At 43.8% G+C, this 22,728-nt stretch overlaps 1 protein-coding gene across 1 annotated transcript; it reads left to right on the top strand.

Annotated features, from left to right (window-relative positions):
* The first annotated feature begins 411 nt into the window (after window positions 1-411).
* Window positions 412-22,728, top strand: ALDH8A1 (aldehyde dehydrogenase 8 family member A1). The gene is made up of 7 exons (XM_057740249.1): window positions 412-1,247; window positions 4,680-4,827; window positions 6,648-6,803; window positions 8,378-8,527; window positions 13,342-13,598; window positions 15,711-15,872; window positions 21,583-22,728. The coding sequence occupies exons 1-7, from the start codon at window positions 1,110-1,112 to the stop codon at window positions 22,033-22,035; spliced, it is 1,464 nt and encodes a 487-aa protein (XP_057596232.1). The 5' UTR covers window positions 412-1,109; the 3' UTR covers window positions 22,036-22,728.

Raw genomic sequence — 22,728 nt, 5'->3', positions numbered from 1 at the left:
CTGTATACTACAGGGAACTCTACTCAGTATCTTGTAATAACCTATAAGGGAAAAGAATCTGAAAAAGTATATGTATAGAACTTTGTTGTACACCTGAAACTAACACAACATTGTAAATCCAACTATACTCCAATTAAAAAAAACAACAACAACCTGTTTTCCCGTCTGCTTGGCAACATGGATCCTCTTTGTTCCTCGCATTCCCTGATTAACAGTGACCCAGAGCATCCTTTCATGCACTCATAGCCCACTGTGTTCCCTTTGCTGTGAGCTGCCTTTTCATATCCTTTGCTTATCTTTTCTGTGGGGTTGTTCATTTTCTTACCGATCTGTAGAAATCCTTACCTACGTCCTGGACACGAATCCTGGGTGTGTTACACACATCATATGTACCTTTGGTTGGTATTGTCATCTTCATGGCGCATCTGGGAAGATGTGGGCTGCGGTGGCGGCCCTGGTTTCAGGATGGACAGTTCAGGGACAAGGCAGCCAAGGTCAAGAGAAACTGGTGGGTGATGGAAAGAGAGAGTCTGCCTTCAGCCACCTCTGAGGGTGAAGGCAGTGATGCATTGAGGGAAAAGCACATTATTTGGAGACAAAAGGATTAAGGTTTATTCTCACTGACTATGCAATTTTGGACAAATTCATCTCTCTGAGGCTGTTTTTTCCTACAAAAGAGGGGAAATTTACTTTTTATAAGATTGTTGTGTGGAATAAATGAGTAAATTCATGTAAAGGAACTGCCTCAGGGCCTGGCACTTAATCAATGTTCCAGCAGTGAATAGTTTATAACCCAAGAAAATGATACACACAGATGCCTTTTGACCATTTTAAAGGGCCACGAACACATAAGCTGATGTTGCTTTAACATACTATTATCCATTTCTCATAATGTACTGGATAGCTGTGAAATACTTGGGCACTCTCTTCATTCAGAGCTTGGAGACTGAAGTACTCTGGGAGCATGTCAGGTCACCTCCCACTCTCAGGGATTGGCAGATGAGGGCCCTGGGGCTGGAAGTGAGGAGGAGAGTAGGTCCGGAGTCAGGAGAGTGGTGGGGTAACTTCACTGAGCCGCGCCAAGCAGAGGGGCAGGTGTGTCCTTTACTATGGCTGGAACAAGAGCCCTTCTGATGCTGGAAAACTTCATAGACGGGAAATTTTTACCTTGTAGCTCATACCTAGATTCCTACGATCCCTCTACAGGGGACGTGTACTGCCGAGTGCCAAACAGTGGAAAAGAAGAGGTGAGTGTATTCACTCGGAGAAGACTAAAATCTGCTTAGTCTGTTAGTGACTTACGGTAACAATTTTCTAGGAGCAAAGGGGATTGAGCAAAGGTGTAGGACTGTTAAACTTAGCAAAAGGAAGATTTTTAGTTCCACAAAGGTTTATTTTGTAATTTGGTATATATGATACACGGAACCAGTCTCAGGTTACCATATGCAGAAACAAATCATAATCTAGGTAGCCTAACACAGAGGCACAACTCACAGACATTGCTTAATGGGTGCCTAGTAAAAAGTATTATTTGTAAGAATTATCATATTACGAAGTGTTCCCTTTTCTTGATCAAATGTTGCCTAAATTTGCCATTATATTCATGGATTTCCAAAAAGCTTATTTCACTAAAATAAACAAAATTTTAAAATGCAGCGATTTATTTTAGATTATCCTCTAATAATTCTCCATGTCTTCTAAATATCTAGTAAAGTAAAGCCAGTCATTTGAGTGATGCAATGCAGAATCTAATTCCTACCTATTTTGGGAGTTAAATCCAATACTAGTTTTTCTTACTCAAAGTACTTAATGGTACACATTAAAACTTTTTTCAGTGGTGTGGAATTAATATTATTGAGGATTTGTAAAATATTTGAGATATATTTGATTAGTATCTTATTGCACTGAGAATATAGATATATCTGAGGTGATAAATGTGGCTGATGAATGTATACTCATCTAAAGCCTAATGGATTTTAATTTATTTTTTAAGGCACAAAGAGCTAGATTATTTAAAAGATGGAAGATGCCTTAGAGGACTGGGGCAGGGAGGGTGGGGGGGACTCGAGGGGGTGGCGTCAAGGAAGGGAGGGAATACGGGGATATGTGTATAAAAACAGTTGATTGAACCTGGTGTACCCCCAAAAAAATAAAAAAAATAAATAAATAAATAAAAGATAATTGTAGCCTTTGTATATACATAAGTATTAAATGCAAGGTTTTTTTTTTTAAAAAGAGACCTAAGTTATTCTTTATCTATTGTTAATAATATTTTAACTCTGTCTTGCGTTTAAAAAACACCTTTAGACTTGTGGATAAAAGTTTGCAAATATTGGCTAATCTTTTGGTTACACTGTAACCCGTAATTTTGTTTGCTTCAAATGACCTGGGATAGATGTAGGAAATTCAGTTTTGTGTTTTCCAGTCCTACTTGTCTCAGAGTCCTTTCCAAAGTAAAATTAAAAATAAGTATACCAAATTCAGGTGAAATATTTTCTGCAGCTAATGGCTCAGCCTTTTCAGAAGAGAGAATCGATACACCTGCTAGTAGAGGAATAAATATTTTGGATTTCCCAGCAATCCAGCTTGTAAAGATTCCAGCTGATCCCACAAATCCCAGGTTTTTCTGGCTTGAAAAATATGGTGACCATGCTAGCTACGTGCCCAGTTTCCCCAAAAGTTACTCACAAGAAGTGCTGCTGATGCTGCCATCGGGGCTCCCATTCATTCAGCCTTCGTTTTGTGCTGTGCATTCGCTAAGCCATTATACAAAAGGTGTCCCAAATCTGTGTCGTAACAACCTAAAAATCAGACTCTATCATCATCCTTATTTTATAGACGACAGCATGCTTAGAGCAGTGATCACATACACACACACGCACACACAGAAGCATACACTCATGGTAGCATTTGCACTATAGTGTTGCAGTCATAAGTACAGACTGGGATCTGACTGCCTGGCTTCAAAGATCCACTGCACCGCTTACTACCTTTGGTCTTGACCTAGAGCTGAACCTCCCTGCGCCTCAGTCTCCTCAGTTATAAAATGGGGATAATAATAATACCTACTTCAGAGTGTTATTCTGAAAATTAAACACCCTGACATGTAGAGCCCTTGGTGTCTGGCATATAGTAAATGCTTTCTAAGTATTGGCTTTTGCTAATATTATTTTATATAATAGATTGATGTATGTTCTCTTTCAAATAGACGTAAGACATCTGACATAAAACAACTTAGAAAATATGACTGGACTTGCATTTTCTGCTTTTCAAAAAGATCAGAGCGACAGATTACAGATTACAGCGACAGCTGTAGGAAGATTAGCTTCAACATCGACTGCTGTAGGAAGGGGCTCCCCTCTTGCTGACTGGCAGCAGGGTGACTGCAAATCTGCAGCTCCTGGTGGATATCACCAAAGCCCACACCTCTTCCTTCATCCTGCCTGCAGGTCCACATTAGAGATTCGGTTTTTGAGGTGAAACCACCAACTTTCCAGAAATGTATAATCAAGATGAGACTCCTTTTATACCTTACTTTTAGCTCAGCTGAAAATGACTTTGTTCACATAAAAGAAACAAGAAGGCATGTAAATCAGATCTGGGGTGATAGGGCAGCTGAATTGTCAGATCCTGTGATACAAGGAAGATGTTGTGGCTGCTGGAACCTTGTGGAAAAGGATTCTGAGACTGAACCTGGGGCCAGTGGTGGAAGAAAGCTGGGAATGATTATAAATGTCATGCACGTGAGAGGAGAAGGGTGAGACATGGGCTCTGAATTTGCCATCTCTGGAAAAGGCATTGCTTAGATTTTGCCTAAGAGAAGAGAAGGGCAGCAGACACTCTGCCTGAATGAACTGGCCTGGCTGATACCTTCCCATACATTGTTTCCTTTTGGATTAAAGTCTAAAACTGGGTCCACAAGCTATCTGTTCAACCTCGTCTCCGACAGAGGACCCTTCCATCGGGTGGAGCCAGGTAGGGGGCAGGGACTGTGGTTATGCCATAGCAGGCCAGCTGGAGTCTTGGGAACCACAAAGATCTGGGTTTGCATCCTGATTCTGCCACTTCTTAGCTGTGTGACCTCTGGCAAGTTACTTGAGCTCTCTGTGCTTCAGTTTCCTCATCTGTAAAATGGGCTTAGCAATACTCATGTTACAGAATTATAAAAGGGGTTTAATGAAAAAATTTGTGTAAAGCATTTAGCACATTCCCTTATATATATATAAATTAGTCAATAAATAACTAATATGATTCCCAGTGGGAATGACAGTTCGAGATGTGATTTCAAAGAAACTTTTAGACTTTATCAAGTATGTCAAAACTGCATTAAGAGTTTAGAGATCCAACATCTTAATTTTCTTCTTTCATATGATATTCAAAAAATTTCTGTATTTTGAAGTTATTGAACATGTTTACCTGCTATTTGAATACCTTCTTTCTGTTCTTGCCACATTCTGGATACCTTGATTGAAATGGAGCATTTTTCTTTGTTTTTTGGGGGTGTCCCTGCTTTGCTGGTCATGTAAACATCACTTTGTGGGCAACTCAGCACTGGAGAGTGTCAAATATTTGAAATTAGGCAGAAAAAAGTTAGGGGTGTATGAACCTGTCGATTCTGGTTTCATCCAACCCTCAAGAGCAACAGTCTAAGGTGACCCTCTTCGGTTTGCTCCTCCAAGATTGAAGCTGCGGTGGAGGCCGCCAGAGCAGCTTTTCCTGGCTGGTCCTCCAGGAGTCCCCAGGAGCGTTCGCAGGTGCTGCAGCGGCTGGCGGATTTGCTGGAACAGTCCCTGGAGGAGCTGGCCCAGGCCGAATCCAAGGACCAAGGTGAGAGTCCTCTGTGCAGGCCTCATCCCTCTTTCCCACTCTCGCTCTCTCTAGCACAGCAGGGTTTAGTGCCGCTGTCCCTTCCTTACAGAAAGTGCACGCACGATCTTGCCCCGATGCTGGCGACTCACACCCTCCTTCTAAAGTTGTCAGTTGATCTCTTGCCTCTTAACGGTATGAATGGAACTCAGGACTCTTTCTTCATGTTCCCCCACCCCTCCCGTGGACCCATCAGCTGGCCCACCCGTGTGCTTCTTCTGGCAGCGGTAGAATGTGGAAAGCCAAGCCAGCCAAGGCCTCTGAAGGGCTGAGGCCTGCAACTGGCCCAGTTCTGCCTCTTTCTGATGGCCAAAGCAAGTCAAGGCCCAGCTCAAGTTCAAGAGGCAGGAAAATAAATACACTGTCTGTTTGGTGGAAGGAACTGCAACGCTGTACAGCAAAGGGCATGGATATGCAGAGAGAGGAAGCCTGAGGGCAGAGGGTGCAACCCTCCACCAGTTCTAAGTAGAGAGTTGCAAAGCAAATTCATTGTTTTTCTTTTTCATTTCTTTTTTATTTTTTTACCACATGATTCATTTATTTTTTTTATTTTTAATTTTTATTTTCTAGTTGAAGTATAGTTGATTACAATGTTGTGTTAATTTCAGGTGAACAGCACAGGGATTCATTTTTATGTATATCTATATAACTCTCTCTCTATATATATATAAATATACTCTTCAAATTATCTTATATATGTATGTGTATATATGCATATATATGTTCTTTTTCAGATTCTTTTCCCTTATAGGTTATTACAAGGTATTGAGTATAGTTCCCTGTGCTATACAGTAGATATAAGTCCTTGTTGGTTATCTATTTTATATATAGTAGTGAGTATATGTTAATCCCAACCTCCTAATTTATGCCTTCCCCCTCCTTTCGCCTTTGGTAACTATAAATTTGTTTCCTAAAAGCAAAGATAATTTGAAGAGCAGTCACACAGTCAAGTTATTTTAAAAGATTTCCAATATGTCAGTCACAGTTCCACTTCCAACACAATTTCCCAATTTTTTTAAACTCCTTGCCAGAAGTCAGGGTAATGGAGTAAATGTCTATAAATTTTTGTAATGATATCTGTTAGGAAAGGCCAAGATATTTTAAATTTCTATGCAGGCTGTAAAGCAGCATAAAGTTAGGAAGCAGCCTGACTCTAAACCCTTAAGAAGAAAATGCTTCTGACACTGCAGAGCCTCCCTGCATGACTAAAGATAACTAAGGAACCATCTGGGTAAGCGTATGTCTAGGATGCGCAACCAGACACCTGATGGTTGAGCAAGGGCCACAGAGCATCCTGGGTGGCTTCCCATCAGTCGTTCTGCCACGTGTCCATCTTAATGACTCTACCATGTGTTGAAGGGACAACTAATATCATCACATGTCTTTTTGGTGATGTACAAATACAGCTGTCTTAACACCCATTATTGCCGTCCCTCTGTAGCACGTCCAAAGCTTGGTGATTGTGAATTGAAAGAGCTGGTGTGGGTGAAGTGGTAGCATCTGGTGAATTCATGATGATAGCTATATGAATTGTTCAGTCCACAAAGCAAAGATTACTTGACTCAACTCTAACCTCCCCTACTTCATCTTATAGCCTCACATCTAATTATTTTCATTTTATCAAACCATGATCAACACTCTCTATAATCAAGGAATGCCCATCCTAGACTGGAAGGCACGGAGGCTACTTCAATGTGAGCTAGGATGCATGCATGGTGGTGTCTCCTGCAAGTCCGAGGTGAAATACACTGAGAGTGCCTTCTGTTGTTGACTCCTTACAGGGAAAACCATAACCCTGGCAAGAACCATGGACATTCCCCGGTCTGTACAGAACTTCCGGTTCTTCGCCTCCTCCATGCTGCACCACACGTCTGAGTGCACGCAGATGGACCACCTGGGCTGTCTCCACTACACGGTGCGGACCCCCGTGGGAATCGGTAAGCGCTGTGCAGTGAAAGCGCGGACCACAGTTGCACATAGAGATGCTCAGTCACCCCTGTAGAATTGATATAAATTCTTAGACTTAGAAAAAGGAAAGTAGAAATTTCTTCTACTTTATCTGAAATTTAATTGGCCTTAAAAAATCCAATTCTAGTTTATTTTCTTTGTGTCAAATGCCCTAGTTATTCCTGGAACATTGTTCTTGAGGAATCACAGAAAAAACAGTGATACTGATTGTAAATTCACAAACCAGGACTTTTTGTCCCTTGTAATTAAAAAAAAAATTTATTTCCAGAGAGTGTTGTGCTTAAGATCATAGATTTTAGGTACACGTAAGGTAAGTGATATAACTTTTGTGTGCTTCAGTATCCTTATCTGGAAACTGGGAGAATGGTTTAATTTTATCTTTATATATTTTATGTGAATTATATAAATTAATAAGTGTAGAGCACTTAGAACAGTGCCAAGTAAATGGTAAATAAGCCTTAACTGCTTAACTCCCTCATTCATTTCTCTGCTTTCAGCCTTTGGAGGACATATAATTATCTGCAATGACTCGAAGTTTCCACTAGATGTCGCTGTTTCCTCTAAGAAAAAACCCCACCAACTCCATATTTTACTAGTTACATTTTATGATGGAATAGAAAAGATAAGTTAAAAGGGAAGAAAATGGGACATTTTACCACTTTGATTATCTGAGCCCTTTGGAAATTTTCAAGGCATTTTGAAAAGCTCAAACCTCCTAAGTGGTATGCCAGTACATTATGCTGCAAAAATATTCTGTTATCCCCTACATAGCAGGTTTTTCAGTGGGAAATTTAATGATGTAAAGTATGTTTACTTTCATAGCTCAGGCTTGAGGGCAGAGTATAAAATAAGGTGAATCCACTTACTTATTCATACGTAGGTTTTATTTTTGCACGTTTTATGGTCAGAAGTCTGAGTGGTTTCGGAATATTACCTGGAGACACACTCTAGATGTTGGTTCTGTTACTTACCCAGCAAATCTATCTGGTCAGTAAACAGGTGAGAACTTCGAATTGTTTCATTAAAAAATACTCTGGGTTAGCTAAAATGGCTTTCACTGTCTCAGAACCTATTTGCTCTTATTTTACATATAATTTTGAATAGCTTGAGATTTTATGTCTCAATTCACAAAAGATTAGAAACAGAGATGGAGAAATTTAGAAGAAATAGTAGCTGGAGAAGTTTAAATAATGAGAAAGGAGAAGTTTAAACAATGTAAAGATCAGTCCACAAATCTCAAAACTGATCACCTTCTGAAATTGTTTAGGGACAGGTGACCGCCTTTTAGCCCTGGAACTTATATTGCTGTTGTTCATAAATATAATTCTAAGTCATCAAGAAAAGAGTAAACTGTATTGATTACAGTACAGCTTCTTGTAATACATTTTAGAATTTGTTCCCTGAAGTTGGCTACAAAAGTTTGGGATTTTGGAAGAGTAAGCTGAAGTTTCGTGTAGCATGAAGGAGTTTTCATTAATAATGCCTGCCTGGCCCACCTGCTTTAAAGGGCATGTCATTAATGAACGCTTCTGTTCTCTGTTAGCTGGTCTGATCAGTCCCTGGAATCTGCCCCTCTACTTGCTGACCTGGAAGATCGCTCCAGCAATCGCTGCCGGCAACACTGTGATAGCCAAGCCCAGCGAGCTGACTTCCGTGACTGCGTGGATGATGTGCAAACTCCTGGAGAAAGCAGGTAATTAGGTGTTAGGGTTTGGGGGAGGCGCACAATTGGATTTGGAGCTGTATGTTTTGTAGGTTTCAGCCACCTTAGAGTCACTGACAATTGAAAAGTTATTTTGGAAAGAAATCTGCTCAGCACCAAAACAGGTCCCAGGGACATCTTTGGTTTTTTGTCTCCCTGATCCTCTTCTGAGAAATCCCCTTCATCCACAGGGCGCCCACTGCTTCCTTTATTCATCCCCAAAACGTGCTGTTGCAGGACAGTGTCTCCCTGCAGGGGCTCCACCGGCAGTACCCTGAGCACAGGATAGCAGCACAGCAACTGGCTTAAAGAGCCCGATCAAATCAGACACCAACATGTCCCAGACAGTGTCTCCAATGGTCAATTTAAATCCTACGTTTGAACCACAAGTGGATCTTGATGAAAAGAAGAATATTGCTAGGTACCTCTCTGGTTTGCATAGCTCTAGAATGCCTGAGAGAAACAGCCCATTTTTTTTTAAAGAGAACTTTATTTTTTTAAATTAATTAATTAACTAATTGGCTGCATTAGGTCTTTGATGCTGCACACGGGCTTTCTTTAGTTGTGGCAAGCGGGGGCTGCTCTTCATTGTGGTGCATGGGCTTCTCATTGTGGTGGCTTCTTATGTTGCGGAGCACAGGCTCTAGGTGCACTCGGGCTTCAGTAGTTGTGGCTCACAGGCTTTATTGTTCCGCGGCAGGTAGGATCTTCCTGGAGCAGGGATCGAACCCATGTCCCCTGCATTGGCAGGCGGATTATTAACCACTGCACCACCTAGAAAGTCTAAAACAGCGCATTTTCAAGAGAACTGAATATACACCCCGCGGTTTTCCCTGCATTTGGAACCACTGCTGATATACTATGGCTCCTTGTCTTCCTTCTGCTGATGGTTTAATGGCCACGTTCAGGGTGTGTTCCTGGTTCGTTCTGGAGTGTTCAGCCAACACTAGACCAGGGTTGGAAGGTCGCAGACAGGAGGCTCTAGCTTGTAACCCACGAGGAAGCCCTCCCTGTTTGGCCCTCAGCTCGTGTCTCCACCCAGCCTGGGCGGGGACGATGGGCAGGTGGTGGGGAACAGGCGCTGTCAGTCTCTGCTGCCCTTGCCTCCTTCAAGCCCACAGAGAAGGTACTGCTGGGCTCCCTCAGGTCCACAGAAGGGGTGGTTGGTGAGAGCCCATCTCTCTCTCCTGGACGCCTATTCTCTCGAGGCAAAAACATATGCATTGGCTTCAGGAAAGTTGAGCCAGCTGCTTACTCCAGGGTTTAGAGGACAGATTAAATCGTGCCCATTTAGGGAAGAGCACTGGGTCTCATGACCCTAGTTCAGCTGCCCATTTCTCTCGTATCCTACAGAGGAACGAGGCCGCCCAGCCTGGGTCTTTGGGATGATGCCGACGGCTGCCCCAGGCCTCTGGAAGGGGCATGAGATGAGCATCCCTACCTCTCCCATCCCAGGATGTGCCATCCCTCCCTTACCAAAGTGACTGCATTCTCTCCCCTTCTTTGCAAAATTGAATCTCTAGTATCTGCAAAGGTCCAAGGTGTTTCTTCCCTGCCTCTTGACTGCCAGTTCCCTGGTGTGAGATAGAAGTGGTGCCTCAGCTCTGATTCCATCCTGTGTTGGGTGCACAAGGAGGTAGGGAGAGTGGCACAGAGCCATGTTCCAGAGACCACTCGCTCCTAAAATCAGCTACATCTTGATCTATGATGATTTCTCTTTTCTAACCACCCTCCTCTTTCATATAACCCAGAACCTGGTCTGCATGAGAGTTTTATGTTTCCATTTATTTACTCAGCATTGCTCTTGTTCTTGTGAATGAATAAACCTGTTATATGAAGATGGTCCTTCCTTCCTTGCTCCCTACCCCCTCCCTGGGCTGGCTTTGCCAAACTTTCCTCCTCCAACGAACACTGAGACTGTGATGGTTCAGTTTCACCTGATGTAAACCCTCAGTTTCTCCACTGAGATTGGGAAGGGGTATGTATCACCTTCTCTTAATTCTGCTTTAGAGAACTCTAAGAGAATCTTTCAATAGTGTAAGGAAAGAAAGCTAAAACGACCTGCTCATGCATTCTGGATATTTCAAGAGCTAGCTCCTCCAGCCCTGAGCATTCAAACAGACTTGGCAAATGAACTCCCTTTGAAATAAAATCATCTGTGATTTATTGAAGTACACATGAATACCTCTTTGCAAGTCGTAGAATATTTGTTTTTCTCTTGAGGGCACCAAATGTTTGCCCTCGTTCCTGAAGTGTCCACTATTGGCAGATTTCTGGCCCTTCTTACTAATTTTTGTTCTGCTCTATTTAAGCTTAAAATTCTCCTTGTTGTGACCTGGGCACATCCTGGCACTGGAGGGCCTTCCCTCCCTTCCCTTCCCTTTTCTCTTAGCCACTTACCCTGAGTTTTACCGAATTGTTATTTGCCAATTAAACTGCCTTCCTTCTCTTATAACCAGAATCTCTGAAGAATAGAGGGCAGATTTCTACAGGAAAATTTCATTAATGTCTGGATCAAATGGCAAAACGGTTCTGAGAAATACTGGCCAGTAGGTAGCTCTTAACTTATTAACATCGGAGCTCAAGGAAACATAATCAAAATGGTAATTCCGTTGTGTAGAAGGCACCCTGCCCATTGAAATGAGCTCATTTTCCTGTGATGATAAATGTGTAGTGTTTCTATGTTTCCTTTCACCCTTTCATAAAATACTGATATAAGCTTTAGCAGTGATTCAAGCCATTTTTTGCTTTTAGGATTTATAAAGCCCAGAAGTCCACATTCTCCGGCCTTCAACTCCCCATTCAAATATCGGGCAAATATCTACACACTGGATAGTTGATGGAGATGCAGGACCCAAGCTGTGAATGATGGGAAACTTTGTCCTTGTTTTTCCCCCATCATAGCTGGGAGGGCCTTTCCCCTGAGCCTTTTCTTTGTTCCAACCCAGGGCCCAGCTGCTCTCATATGGTGCCTGGCCTTGGGCCTGCCCTCCCCTGGCAATGACCTATGATCCAGGGCGCACCTAAGCTGGATTTCAACAAGTGTGCCCGCTGAGTGCAGAGGTCATTCGAGGGGTCATTCGAGTGAGGCTTTGCCAGCCCCCTGTCTCCTTAAAAGCATATTCTTGAAGAGATGGTTTTAATCCAAGAGAGTATGTCTAACTTGGAGCAAAGGCAAGACACTGGGAGCTGGGAAGTAGGTACCTTACAAACCGGAGGATTTCTGCACCTACTGTAGTTCAAGCTTGAAAACAGAGGAAATAAACTCAGCTTCCTCCAAGTAAACCCTAAGTTTCCTGGACGCAACACAACTGTGCGTAGATTTTTTTCTGAACACTTAAATCTTCCCAAAGTCAAGAACCTTTTCTAGATTGGATAATGTACACTAAGCATTCATTTATTCATTGACTTAACAATTACTTTTCTTTTTAATTAATTAATTAATTTATTTTATTGACTGTGTTGGGTCTTCGTTGCTGAACACAGGCTTTCTCTAGTTGCGGTGAGTGGGGGCTACTCTTCGTTGTGGTGGGTGGGCTCCTCATTGCCGTGGCTTCTCTTGTTGCAGAGCACAGGCTCTAGGCACATGGGCTTCAGAAGTTGCAGCACACAGGCTCCGTAGTTGTGGCACACGGGCTTAGTTGCTCCGCGGCCTGTGGGATCTTCCTGGAGCAGGGCTCGAACCGGTGTCCCCTGCATTGGCAGGCGGATTCTTCACCACTGCACCACCTAGGAAGCCCAACAATTACTTATTAACCTACACCCAGTTTCTGCCTTTTACTGGTTGTTATTTAACCTCACTTTGCGTCAGTTTTCTCATGGGTGAAGTGAGGATATTGATACAACGTACCTCACAGAGCTGTTGGGAGATCTAAAGGGTGTAACCCACTTACAACAATGACCAGCCCACAGTAAGTACCCAATAAATGTGAGCATTTACTGGTATTAAATTTAAATTTTTTATTTTTATTTTTATTCTCATTAACATTATTTTAATAGCATATATATGTAGCATTATATCTTCTTTTTTCATTAATCTATTTTAAATGTGATGCATTAACAAAGATTTTTTTAACGGGTATTCATTCTATACGGCAAAGTAGACCATGGCACAGTGGATACAACGAAGGGTAAAACACGGGCCCCATGTCTGCCCTCGGCTGGAGCACCTGCCAATGGTGGATGTGTAACGAATAGGAAACGCCAGAAAACACGTAAATGAATACACGTGGATATAGAGCAGTAGGGTTTCGTGATAGGAAAGATTGGGGCACCTACTTGGGGGTGTTCTTGGTCTGTCAGTCCTGGAGGTGATGGTGCATTCGTATCATGGGGACCAGGACCTTCAACCGAAAACTCACCCTCCTGGGGGAGCCTCCCTCACTCCCCTGGGCCAAGGTAGCCAGGCTCTTCTCTGGCGTCTTTAGCGCATGGACGCTCCCTTTACTTCACATTTGCCCACTGCACGGTGAGTCCTGGATGCCAGCTTGAACCAGGGCTCCCCTCCCTCACGGGGCCTGACCTGCCTGAGGATACCGTTACATCCTCAGCCCCTGAGGCCTCGTCAGTACTATGGAATAAATTATGTAAAATATTCGACCCTGCACTTTTCCAGGACAAAGCCCTGGGAGAAGTCCCACCTGGGGTGTAGCACAGGCAGAGGTGATGCTGTAGTCTTTGCTCTGCTACTGGACTGGAGACAGCCGTGAACGTTCCCTCCCAACCCTGTTCACGCTGTTGAACTTTGGAGGAGAATCTCCATGTAACCTGAAGAATCACTGTAACCGATGCTGCTTCCCATCCAGGTGTTCCACCCGGTGTGGTAAATATTGTGTTTGGAACGGGACCCAGGGTGGGCGAGGCCTTGGTGTCCCACTCAGAGGTGCCCCTCATCTCCTTCACTGGGAGCCAGCCCACGGCTGAGCGGATCACCCAGCTGAGTGCTCCCCACTGCAAGAGGCTCTCGCTGGAGCTGGGGGGCAAGAATCCTGCCATCATCTTTGAAGATGCCAACCTGGAGGAGTGCGTTCCGACAACAGTCAGGTCCAGCTTTGCCAACCAGGTATGTCTTCTGTGGGGGTTTTTTTCCTGCCTTTGCTTATTTGCTTGTTTTTAACTCAGTAGCCCTGTCAAGGTAGTTCTGTTGCATCACAGTGCAAAACTGGGGTGAGTAGGTCAATCCAGGGCTGTTTCAGGGGAAGAAGAACGGTTGTATTGTATTACTCCATTGACTATCTGTTCAATCTTAATGTCACTCAGAGGCCTTGTGGTGTCACCTGCTCAGCAGGCTTTTCTTCTTGAGTTACACAAAATTTTTGGGGTACCGGCCATGGGCCAAATGATTTCTTTTTGGCTTTTCCAAGCTTCCCCATTCCTTTACTCATAATTTTCCTAGTCTTTTCTTGCTGTCCAAGTGTCCTAGCTCCTGGAAACCTTATTTTTCCCCACCCCCACAAAGCATCCCAAATGCATTCACACCCTTAGAAATAAATATGTGAACCAGTCTCAAGCAGGTTTCTTAACTAAGTCATGAGGAGCCTCGGGCAGCTTTGCATCTCTTGATTATTGGATGGATTGTCATGAAGATCAAATATCAATGTGATGAAAATATTTCTTTCTGCACATCCATACAATCATACATACACACCACAAGTCCAGAAAGTGGTTCGTAAACTATTACATGTGATGTTCAAATGATTATAAGGATGATTCTTTACTCAGAAACCTGTTAGGGCCTCTCCCTGGAACACTCAGAATCTCTGTTTGTATGTCCAGTGTCATCTGAAACTTAACCTGTGCAAAGCAGAACTCTTTTTTTTTTTAAGTTTTTTAAAAAATTAATTATTTAATTTGTCTGTGTCAGTTCTGGGTTGCGGCATGCAGGATCTTTTGTTGTGGCATGTGGGCTCCAGAGCATGTGGGCTGAGTAGCTGCAGAGCGAGGGTCTAGTTGCCCCACTGCATGTGGGATCTTAGTTCCCCAACCAGGAATCGAACCTGCGTCTCCTGCATTGGAAGGTGGAGTCTTAACCACTGGACCACAGAGAAGTCCCCAAAGCAGAACTCTTGATTTCCCTCCCTCTCCTTTCTCTGCAGCACCTCTGCTTTCCCTGCCTGTGTTTGCCTCTCCAGGGAAGAGACTACCATCCATTCTGTGGCTCAGGCCAAAAATCTCAGACTCATCTTTGTTCTTACCTTCTCTTTTCCTTATACCTCACTAAACCAGCAACAGGTCCTGATGGTTCTATCTTTAACATCTATCCTGAATCCTATCACTTCTCCAGAGCATCTCTGCCTGTTTCCTTACACTTTCAGGGTCCCAAGCCCCTTTAAGAAACTATTGACCTCAGTGGACTCCTATCGGTTCTCTTATCTCCATTGATCCTGCCTGGTCCAAGCTGCCTCCACTTATCTGGGTTTATGAAAAGCTCTCTTAACCCTCACCTGTTTGCATTCTCATTCTTTCCAATTCTGTTCTTCACACAGCTGCCGGAATGATCATTTAGGAATGTAAATCCAATCAATCATATTACTGCTTAAACCTTCTGTGATCCTTTCATGATACTGAGGATAAAATGCACACTCAAGCTTATGAGACAATAAGACTCTGTGTGATGCTGCCTTGCTCCTCACCTCCTGCCTCCATCTCCTACATCGCTCTGACCCCCATCCCTGCTTCCACCCCTACCCTCAGCCCCACTCACCTTCCTGCCTTTCCTCACACACTGCAAGCTCACTGCTGCAGCAGGTCCTCTACACTTACTGCTGAGAATTCTCTTCCTTCAGATCTTCATCTATCTAGCTCCTTCACATCAGTCAAGGGTGAATTCAAATATTCCCTGTTCACCATTGCCTTCCAGCACTCCCTTTAATGAAAGGGAGTAAAAGCTGCCCCTCCCCGTTAGCTTCAATTCTCATCCTCTGCTTAGTTTTCTTGTATTGTTTTGGTCATGGCCCGAAGTCACATTATTTATTGAGCTTTACTTGTGCTATTGCCTGTCTTCCACATAAGACAGTGTGTTCCACGGGGTGAAACTTCATTTTGTTTACCACTGTCCCCCATTGTTCAGGCCAGTGCCCGATAAGTGACAGGCATTCAGAAGGGCAGGGTAATCTATCCATGAAAGAGTGGGCCCTCCTGTCTTGTTATTGTCCTCATGTGTCATTCTTGGCAGGGTGAAATTTGCCTCTGCACCAGCAGAATCTTTGTCCAGAAGAGCATTTATAGTGAATTTTTAAAGAGGTTTGTAGAAGCTACCAGAATGTGGAAAGTTGGCGTTCCCTCTGACGCATCAGCTGACATGGGACCCCTGATCAGTAAAGCTCACCTGGAGAAAGTAAGTAAATCCCTGTGTGTAAGTCACAGAAAGAGTTCTTATTTGGAAAGAAGCTCAGTGCCAGACATAGCACCATCCATGTTTTGAAGTACTGTGAATTACTACCCTATTTTTTAAATATTATGATCTGGGGGAAATTGTCTCTGGATACAGAGTCTGAAAATGTTAGAGATGAATACACAAATGTAGTCCAGGTTAAAGCAGCACCTACATGCAATAAATAAACTTGGGGAGTCAGCATGGAGATACCACCAGTAGAGTGAGTAAGGCAAATTGCAACGCATAAAGGTCAGCTGATGAGAACGATATGGGCTGAGGGTGGCAGGGATTCCCACAGGTAAGTGTTCCCAGTCAGTCCCCAGGTGGTAAGCGTCTGCCTCTGGCTTATAGCAGGTGGGATTCTGGAAGCGAATGCAATCCAAATGATGAGGTCCTTCGTTGGTGGGGTGACTTGCGGGGGCCTCTGCGGGAGAAGCCACGGATGTTCTCTGGGTGGCTTATGGAATTTGGGTCTTTGAGATCATTTTAATGTGACTGATGTGACTCCCAAAATAAGTCTTAGCGCTTTGGAGCTAAAAAGACCTCGTTTTCAGCCGTAGTAACTAAGTCCAACCAAGGGTAATGGTAGTGCACCCCCATCAGTTAACCAATGAAGGACAGAGCCTTTACTTAAGTTTGAAGAACTCTCTGACACTGCACAGATTTGGCAGACTTACTACATTTTAAATTTGACCTTCACTATAGTGTGAAGCACAGATGCCCATAGGTGCAAAGGTGTAGTCTCAGTCTTGCTGGTCTCTTCTTATTTGTTTTCTCAGTGAACTGGGAAGCAGGGTGGGGAGGGGAGATGGTGTTGAAGGTCTCAAGAAAGAGGAGTAGGTGTGAGATAGTCTCACAGGAGAACAGGAGAGAGAATGGAAGTGACTGTGTTGTCGGCGGGGCAGCTTCAAGGGCTCACCTGCAGCTGTCATCACCTATGATCACATTAAATAATATGTGGTCATTTATTTAAAGAGAGGTCAGCCAGCAAGGCTGTATTTTCCTCCAGTCAAATTCACCTGCAGGATTGCAGGCACATGGGCAGCGGTCCCAAGAGTGCCCATGGGGGACCCACAGTTATGGACGTTCCCACCCTTGTGGAGCGAGGCGTCACTAGGTGCAAGAGGCACCCTTGTCCTCCTTTATCTAGCTGTTCTGGACACAGGGATCCATGCTTCCTGCCCACACATGCAAATGAGTGGTGAAAAATAACTTCTGCACGTTCCTGAATGCTTCCTGTGGACAAAATTAACTTCCCAGAAGCATCTTCCAGTAGCCTTAGACCATGGTGTCATCTAAGGTCCCCTCTGCAATTCCCCAACTCACTTGAGACTCAAAGTTCTCTTTATCAACTCAGCAGAGAAAGTGTTCTTCCATTGTAGACACTGTCATAACAACTATTTAAGTTCCCCAGTGAGGAGAGGTGTGCCAGTGAACCAAATCAAGGTATTTGACTTTCCTGTAGCAATTGAAAGATTTGTAGCCCCCTGTATGCATGCATGCACACACACACACACTTTGTAAATTTTTTTTTAATTTTTAATTTTTTGGCTTTGTTGGGTCTTCGTTGCTGTGCATGGGCTTTCTCTAGTTGCAGAGAGTGAGGGCTACTCTTCATTGTGGTGCGCGGTCTTCTTATTGGGGTGGCTTCTCTTGTTTTGGAGCATGGGATCTAGGCACACAGGCTTCAGTAGTTACAGCACACGGGCCCTAAAGCTCAGGCTCAGTAGCTGTGGTGCACGGGCTTAGTAGCTCCGTGGCACATGGGATCTTCCTGGACTAGGGATCGAACCTGTTTCCCCTGCATTGGCAGGCGGATTCTTAACCACTGAGCCACCAGGGAAATCCCCACACGCTGTCTCTTGTGTGTGAGAGAAACTGATGCCATTCATTGACTCCTAGTGGTAGTTAGGGCTTTTGTCTGTCCTACTCTGAGTATTTGTCCCTTTCGCCCCACATAGTGAACTTGGGCCAAATACAGGCTCGCCAGGTTGCAATGTATTGTAACTCCTGTGGCCTGAATACAATATTTGTGGAGCTCAGCGTGTCCCTGCTGACCCAAAGGGGCCCTGTCTTTAGCCTGCCCTCCCAGGCCCTCCTGAGTTCCACCGCAGGCCCTCCCCCAGGCATCTCTGCTCTCCGACAACAGGCAGCCTCAGGCGATGAGCTGCTCTGCCCCACATGGGCAACAGGACCTCTGTCTACAGAGCCCTGGTTCCTTTCAGTGGAGAATGGCACTCAAGGCCAGCATCTGACCCTGGGGGTGCGCCTTAGATGATGCCCCACGATGACGAGACAGCCGAGAGGAGGTGCTTTAAAGCCTGGTTGTGCGGAGCTCACACGCTGCCCTTTTAAGAAATCCACCTCTGAAAGATGGTACTTATCTCACAACGTTCCAAGGTTCTATTGCTTCTAAGGGGGAAGTTTTTCCCAGTTAAAAACTTAAAAATAGTGTTTCTCGTCAGCCATTTATGTTTATTTTTTAAGGAAGAACAATAAAGATGGTATTTCCATTATCCTACCACACATAAAACTGCGGGTAGCTATAGGGCTTCCCTTGTTTTGTGGTCCTGTAGGTAGATTCCCCCCTCTCAGCTCTGCTTACAGTCCCTGCCCCCGCCCCTCCCCACCATATAAAGTCTCAGAAGCATCCTGCTGAGGCTCAGAGGGCCCCTGGACACCTGCCGTTCTCACTACTCCACCCAGGACACGTGCGCCTGGATGCAAGGAGTCACAGCTTTACCCTCTGGGTCTCTCACCAGGTGGACCCTGATGGGGGGCTTTCAGCTCAGATCTTGTGAGGAAGCCCTAGGTGCCTCTGCCCTTTGAGAGGGAGCCCATGGAAGCAGCTTGGGAAGTGTACGTGTGTCTTTTTCAGGCTGTGACTCTTTTCGGTTCAGTGTGCCAAACCTTGGTCTGGGCTCAAGGAGGCAGCCGGTACACTCCACTGGCAGTCTTCTTTCCTTGCATTTCCCCAGGAAGCTTTGGAGGCTGCAAGCCAAGGGAGGGCCGGCTGCCGTCTTTGCAGTACCAACCCTCCTCTTCTGCAGTAGGTCTCTGTCTTCTCCAAATCAAATTAGGGGACTTTCCTGGCAGTCCAGTGGTTAAGACTCTGCATTTTACTGCAGGGGGCATGGGTTTGATCCCTGGCCAGGGAACTAAGATCCCACATGCCATGTGCAGTCCAAAAATAAATAAAAAAATAAATAAAGTTAGCCACGGGATCTTTGTGTCCATCCGGTGGGATTGTCACAGCAGATGGTCATGCCGTGACGGAAGAATCCGACTAGAGTGTGTGACAGTTGTTTTGTGATGGCAAATGGCTCCTAAGTGCAAGTGTGACTTCCCAGTGACAGCAGGGCAGGCACAGGAAATGGCAGGCGATTCTATCCTCAGGGAATGCAGAAAAGTCTCCCTTGCCTGTTTCACAGGGTTGCTTTTTGTTTTTACTTTTGTTTTTCTTTTTACTCTCCAGAATCCTTCCCTACTTGACTGTCTGGAGAATCTGGCTCTAGGCCAGCCTTCCAGAGATGCAAGTAACTAAAGAGGGAGAATCCTTTAGTGTTGGCAGTAAGGTTGGAGGAAGCACAGAGGAAGGTCATGGGTATATCCCTCAATTAGGTCAGACCTAATAACTAAGGTCCACTCTTGCAGTTTCCTGTCCTCCTTGTCAGTTAAAAAAACGGACCTACACAGCGGGGCGCATCCCTGAAGTCTCTTAGCTCGTGAGTGTCAGACCATGCATTATATCATCTCATCTTTGTCATCAACACAGACAACAGCAGCTGACCTTCAAAAGACTTACTGTGTGTCAGGTATCATGCTAAGTATTGTACATATTTTATTTAGTCCTCTCAAGAGCCCTATGAGTAGACAGCACAGTCAATCCCATTTTTCCAATCAGGAAACTGAGGCATAGAGCCTTGAAAACCCCTCAGCTGATACATGGGGGACCTGGGATTTGAGCACAGCTGGGCTCCCACTTTTCTAACCTCTATGCTTTGATTTTATGGCCAAAACTATTCAACACTAAGTGCTAAATACTCTGCTTTCTACTCTCAAGAAAAGGTTTTATACAAATATTTCATTGCATTTTACAGCACATCACCAGTTACAAAGTTGTTTTCCTGAGCTGCAAGTGTAGATATCATTGTGTCATCCAGTGATACTTTCTCTAGACAAGACATTCAGTATAGTGTGAGTCACCTGATATGTTAAATAACTTGATAAGTTCACAATTAGAAAACTGACATGTCTCGTAATATTTTGTTATCCCAGGAGCTTCAGTGAGAGAATCATGTAATTTTGTTTAGACGTGATCATCTAAAGGCAGAGTGCTCCTTGTACTATTTGAATCACTGATAAAAGTTCTGGCTCTGCATCCAGCAGGGGCCTCAGGAGACTCACCTGCCCTCGCCTTGTTCACATAGGATGCTGCCTCTGGCATCTTTTAATGTGACTGAGTTGCTTCAAAAGGAGCAAGAGAGTAGGGGAAAGAGAAGTCAAGATCTATTGTGGACTTTACCCACCAACTAGACCAAGGCTTTTCTGGGAAAGCTTTGAGATCACTGTGCATGTTGGGGAAGAAGGAATAGTGGAGCATGTAAAGCTGTACCAAATGTTCGATTCTTCAAACATCTTTGACTTCATAGCTTATTAAGTGTTCTATAAACTGAAGCAAAATTAATAATGAGACAACATTGTCTTTTTATTTTTACATGGCAAACATATAGCTCTACATTGAATATAGTTCTATAATGGAGTACTAATCTAATATTGGGGCAGAATGCTTCCAAATTTTCCCCTGCCTTTGTTGTACTGTTTGACTGTTGTTTTAGACTTTTAATTTCAAGGATTACATTTCTACTTCTCCTGTGCTATAACGCCCCTCGAGGGTAGAAGAGTGTATCACTGAGACTTTAACAACATTTCCAAATATAACTATATATACTATTATTATAGTGAGTCATTTCTATAACCAATATTAAAACACATCTGTCGTTATCTCCGCATCACTGGGTCAACTTATTATGTAATTTACTTTCCATTCTTGTGAGCTTTACTATATACCTAGAAATATTTTCACAATATAATCAGTAATGAGATGAGACATTAGAAATTATCTGTTCTGGAAGCTCAGCTATTGAAGGGCACCCTGGCCTTTCAAGTCTTATACACCACTCAACTTTCCATTTGCTGCAATAGCCATAGTCTCCCCAAAAGTGAAAAGATATTAGTCTGTGTATTTAACTATTGAATATACCTGAGTGTGAATTCCAGCTGTACTGTTTATTATCCGTATGAACCTTTTACCCTTTGTGAGGCTCAATTATGTCACTAGCAAACAGGGGATAATAATATGGAGCTAAGAGTTTTGAGAGAATTATGTGAGAATGAGTGAAAATTTATTTGCGTGCCTAGTTATTTATTGGACATTAAATAAAAAATTCTCCTCCTCTTACCCATGAGGGCAGAATGCCCAGATGAAAGTTAGAGCACTTTTGCCCGCGGGCTTACTTAGCAGCTGAGTGAAAATATAATCAACCTTAGATTTTGAGGAGGGGGGATGACCTCATGCATCTTTTCTAGATGCTTCGAAAATATGGAATTTTCTCTGCTTTGTATGAAGACAAATAGTAAGTTGTTACTATGTTTTTTTTTACCTGCCCAGGTCAGAAGTTACATCAAGAAAGCTCGCATGGAAGGGGCCCGAATTCTGTGCGGTGAGGGAGTGGATAAGTTGAACCTCCCCCCCCGGAATCAGGCAGGGTACTTCATGCTTCCCACGGTGATAACAGACATTAAGGATGAGTCCTGCTGCATGAAGGAAGAGATATTTGGTCCAGTGACGTGTGTCGTCCCCTTTGATAGGGAAGAGGAAGTGATTCAAAGAGCCAACAGCGTTAAATATGGACTGGCCGCGACCGTGTGGTCAGGCAATGTGGGGCGTGTCCACCGGGTCGCCCAGAAGTTACAGTCGGGCTTGGTCTGGACCAACTGCTGGCTCATCAGAGAGCTGAACCTACCTTTCGGGGGCATGAAGAATTCTGGGGTGGGTAGAGAAGGAGCCAAGGACTCTTATGAATTCTTCACTGAAATCAAAACCATCACTGTTAAACACTGAACTTGGCCGATGGAGAAGCCCTTACAGTTGATGCCTGGCTGCAGAGAATCAGTCGTCCAGTGTGGTGAATGGAAATCCTGGCATAAATTCCAGTCTTGACTCAGAGAAGGTGATCTCTCTAGCTTATCCTCTGTACTTGGTATTTTTTACCCACTGGTGACGTGATGCTGTCTCTTTTCAATAAGGAGTCGAAGAATAAAAGGGCACAAAAGGGAAGCCAGACAATCATCAGGCTCCTCCTTGCTTGTGTCTTCATAGTACTTTTTTTCCATCATTTTGATTAAATTCTTGGAAATTCACAGATAACCAGATTTACTTTTTTCATTTGCAAGTGTATGGTAAAAAAAAAAAAATCTACAAAGCCAAAGAGAAACAAATCAGCATAATTTCTACCTTTGGGGAGACTGTAGAGTGGGTCTCCCCATCCATCAACCACTGGCATGGCTCACTGGTAACTGATGGTACCTCATGATACTAGGGGGCTTTGAATGTTGCTGATGTACTTTACGTGGGGTTTGTCAGAGCAGGCACATATGGTAGATCTCACTAAATACATCTGTATAAGGACAAAGAAAAATAAAAGAACTACTACTTTTGGAAGAAACTTAGAACGTGGAGACTTTGATCCATTCCTTCTGTGGAGTCTAATCAATTCCAATTCTTCGTGTATGTATCTCAGGAGATTTAAAATTT

The sequence above is a fragment of the Hippopotamus amphibius genome, chromosome 6 (genome assembly GCF_030028045.1).
Source record: "Hippopotamus amphibius kiboko isolate mHipAmp2 chromosome 6, mHipAmp2.hap2, whole genome shotgun sequence".
NCBI classification, from domain to species: domain Eukaryota; kingdom Metazoa; phylum Chordata; class Mammalia; order Artiodactyla; family Hippopotamidae; genus Hippopotamus; species Hippopotamus amphibius.
Note: the sequence above shows the minus strand (reverse complement) of the source record. Positions and strands in the feature narration are given on the sequence as shown.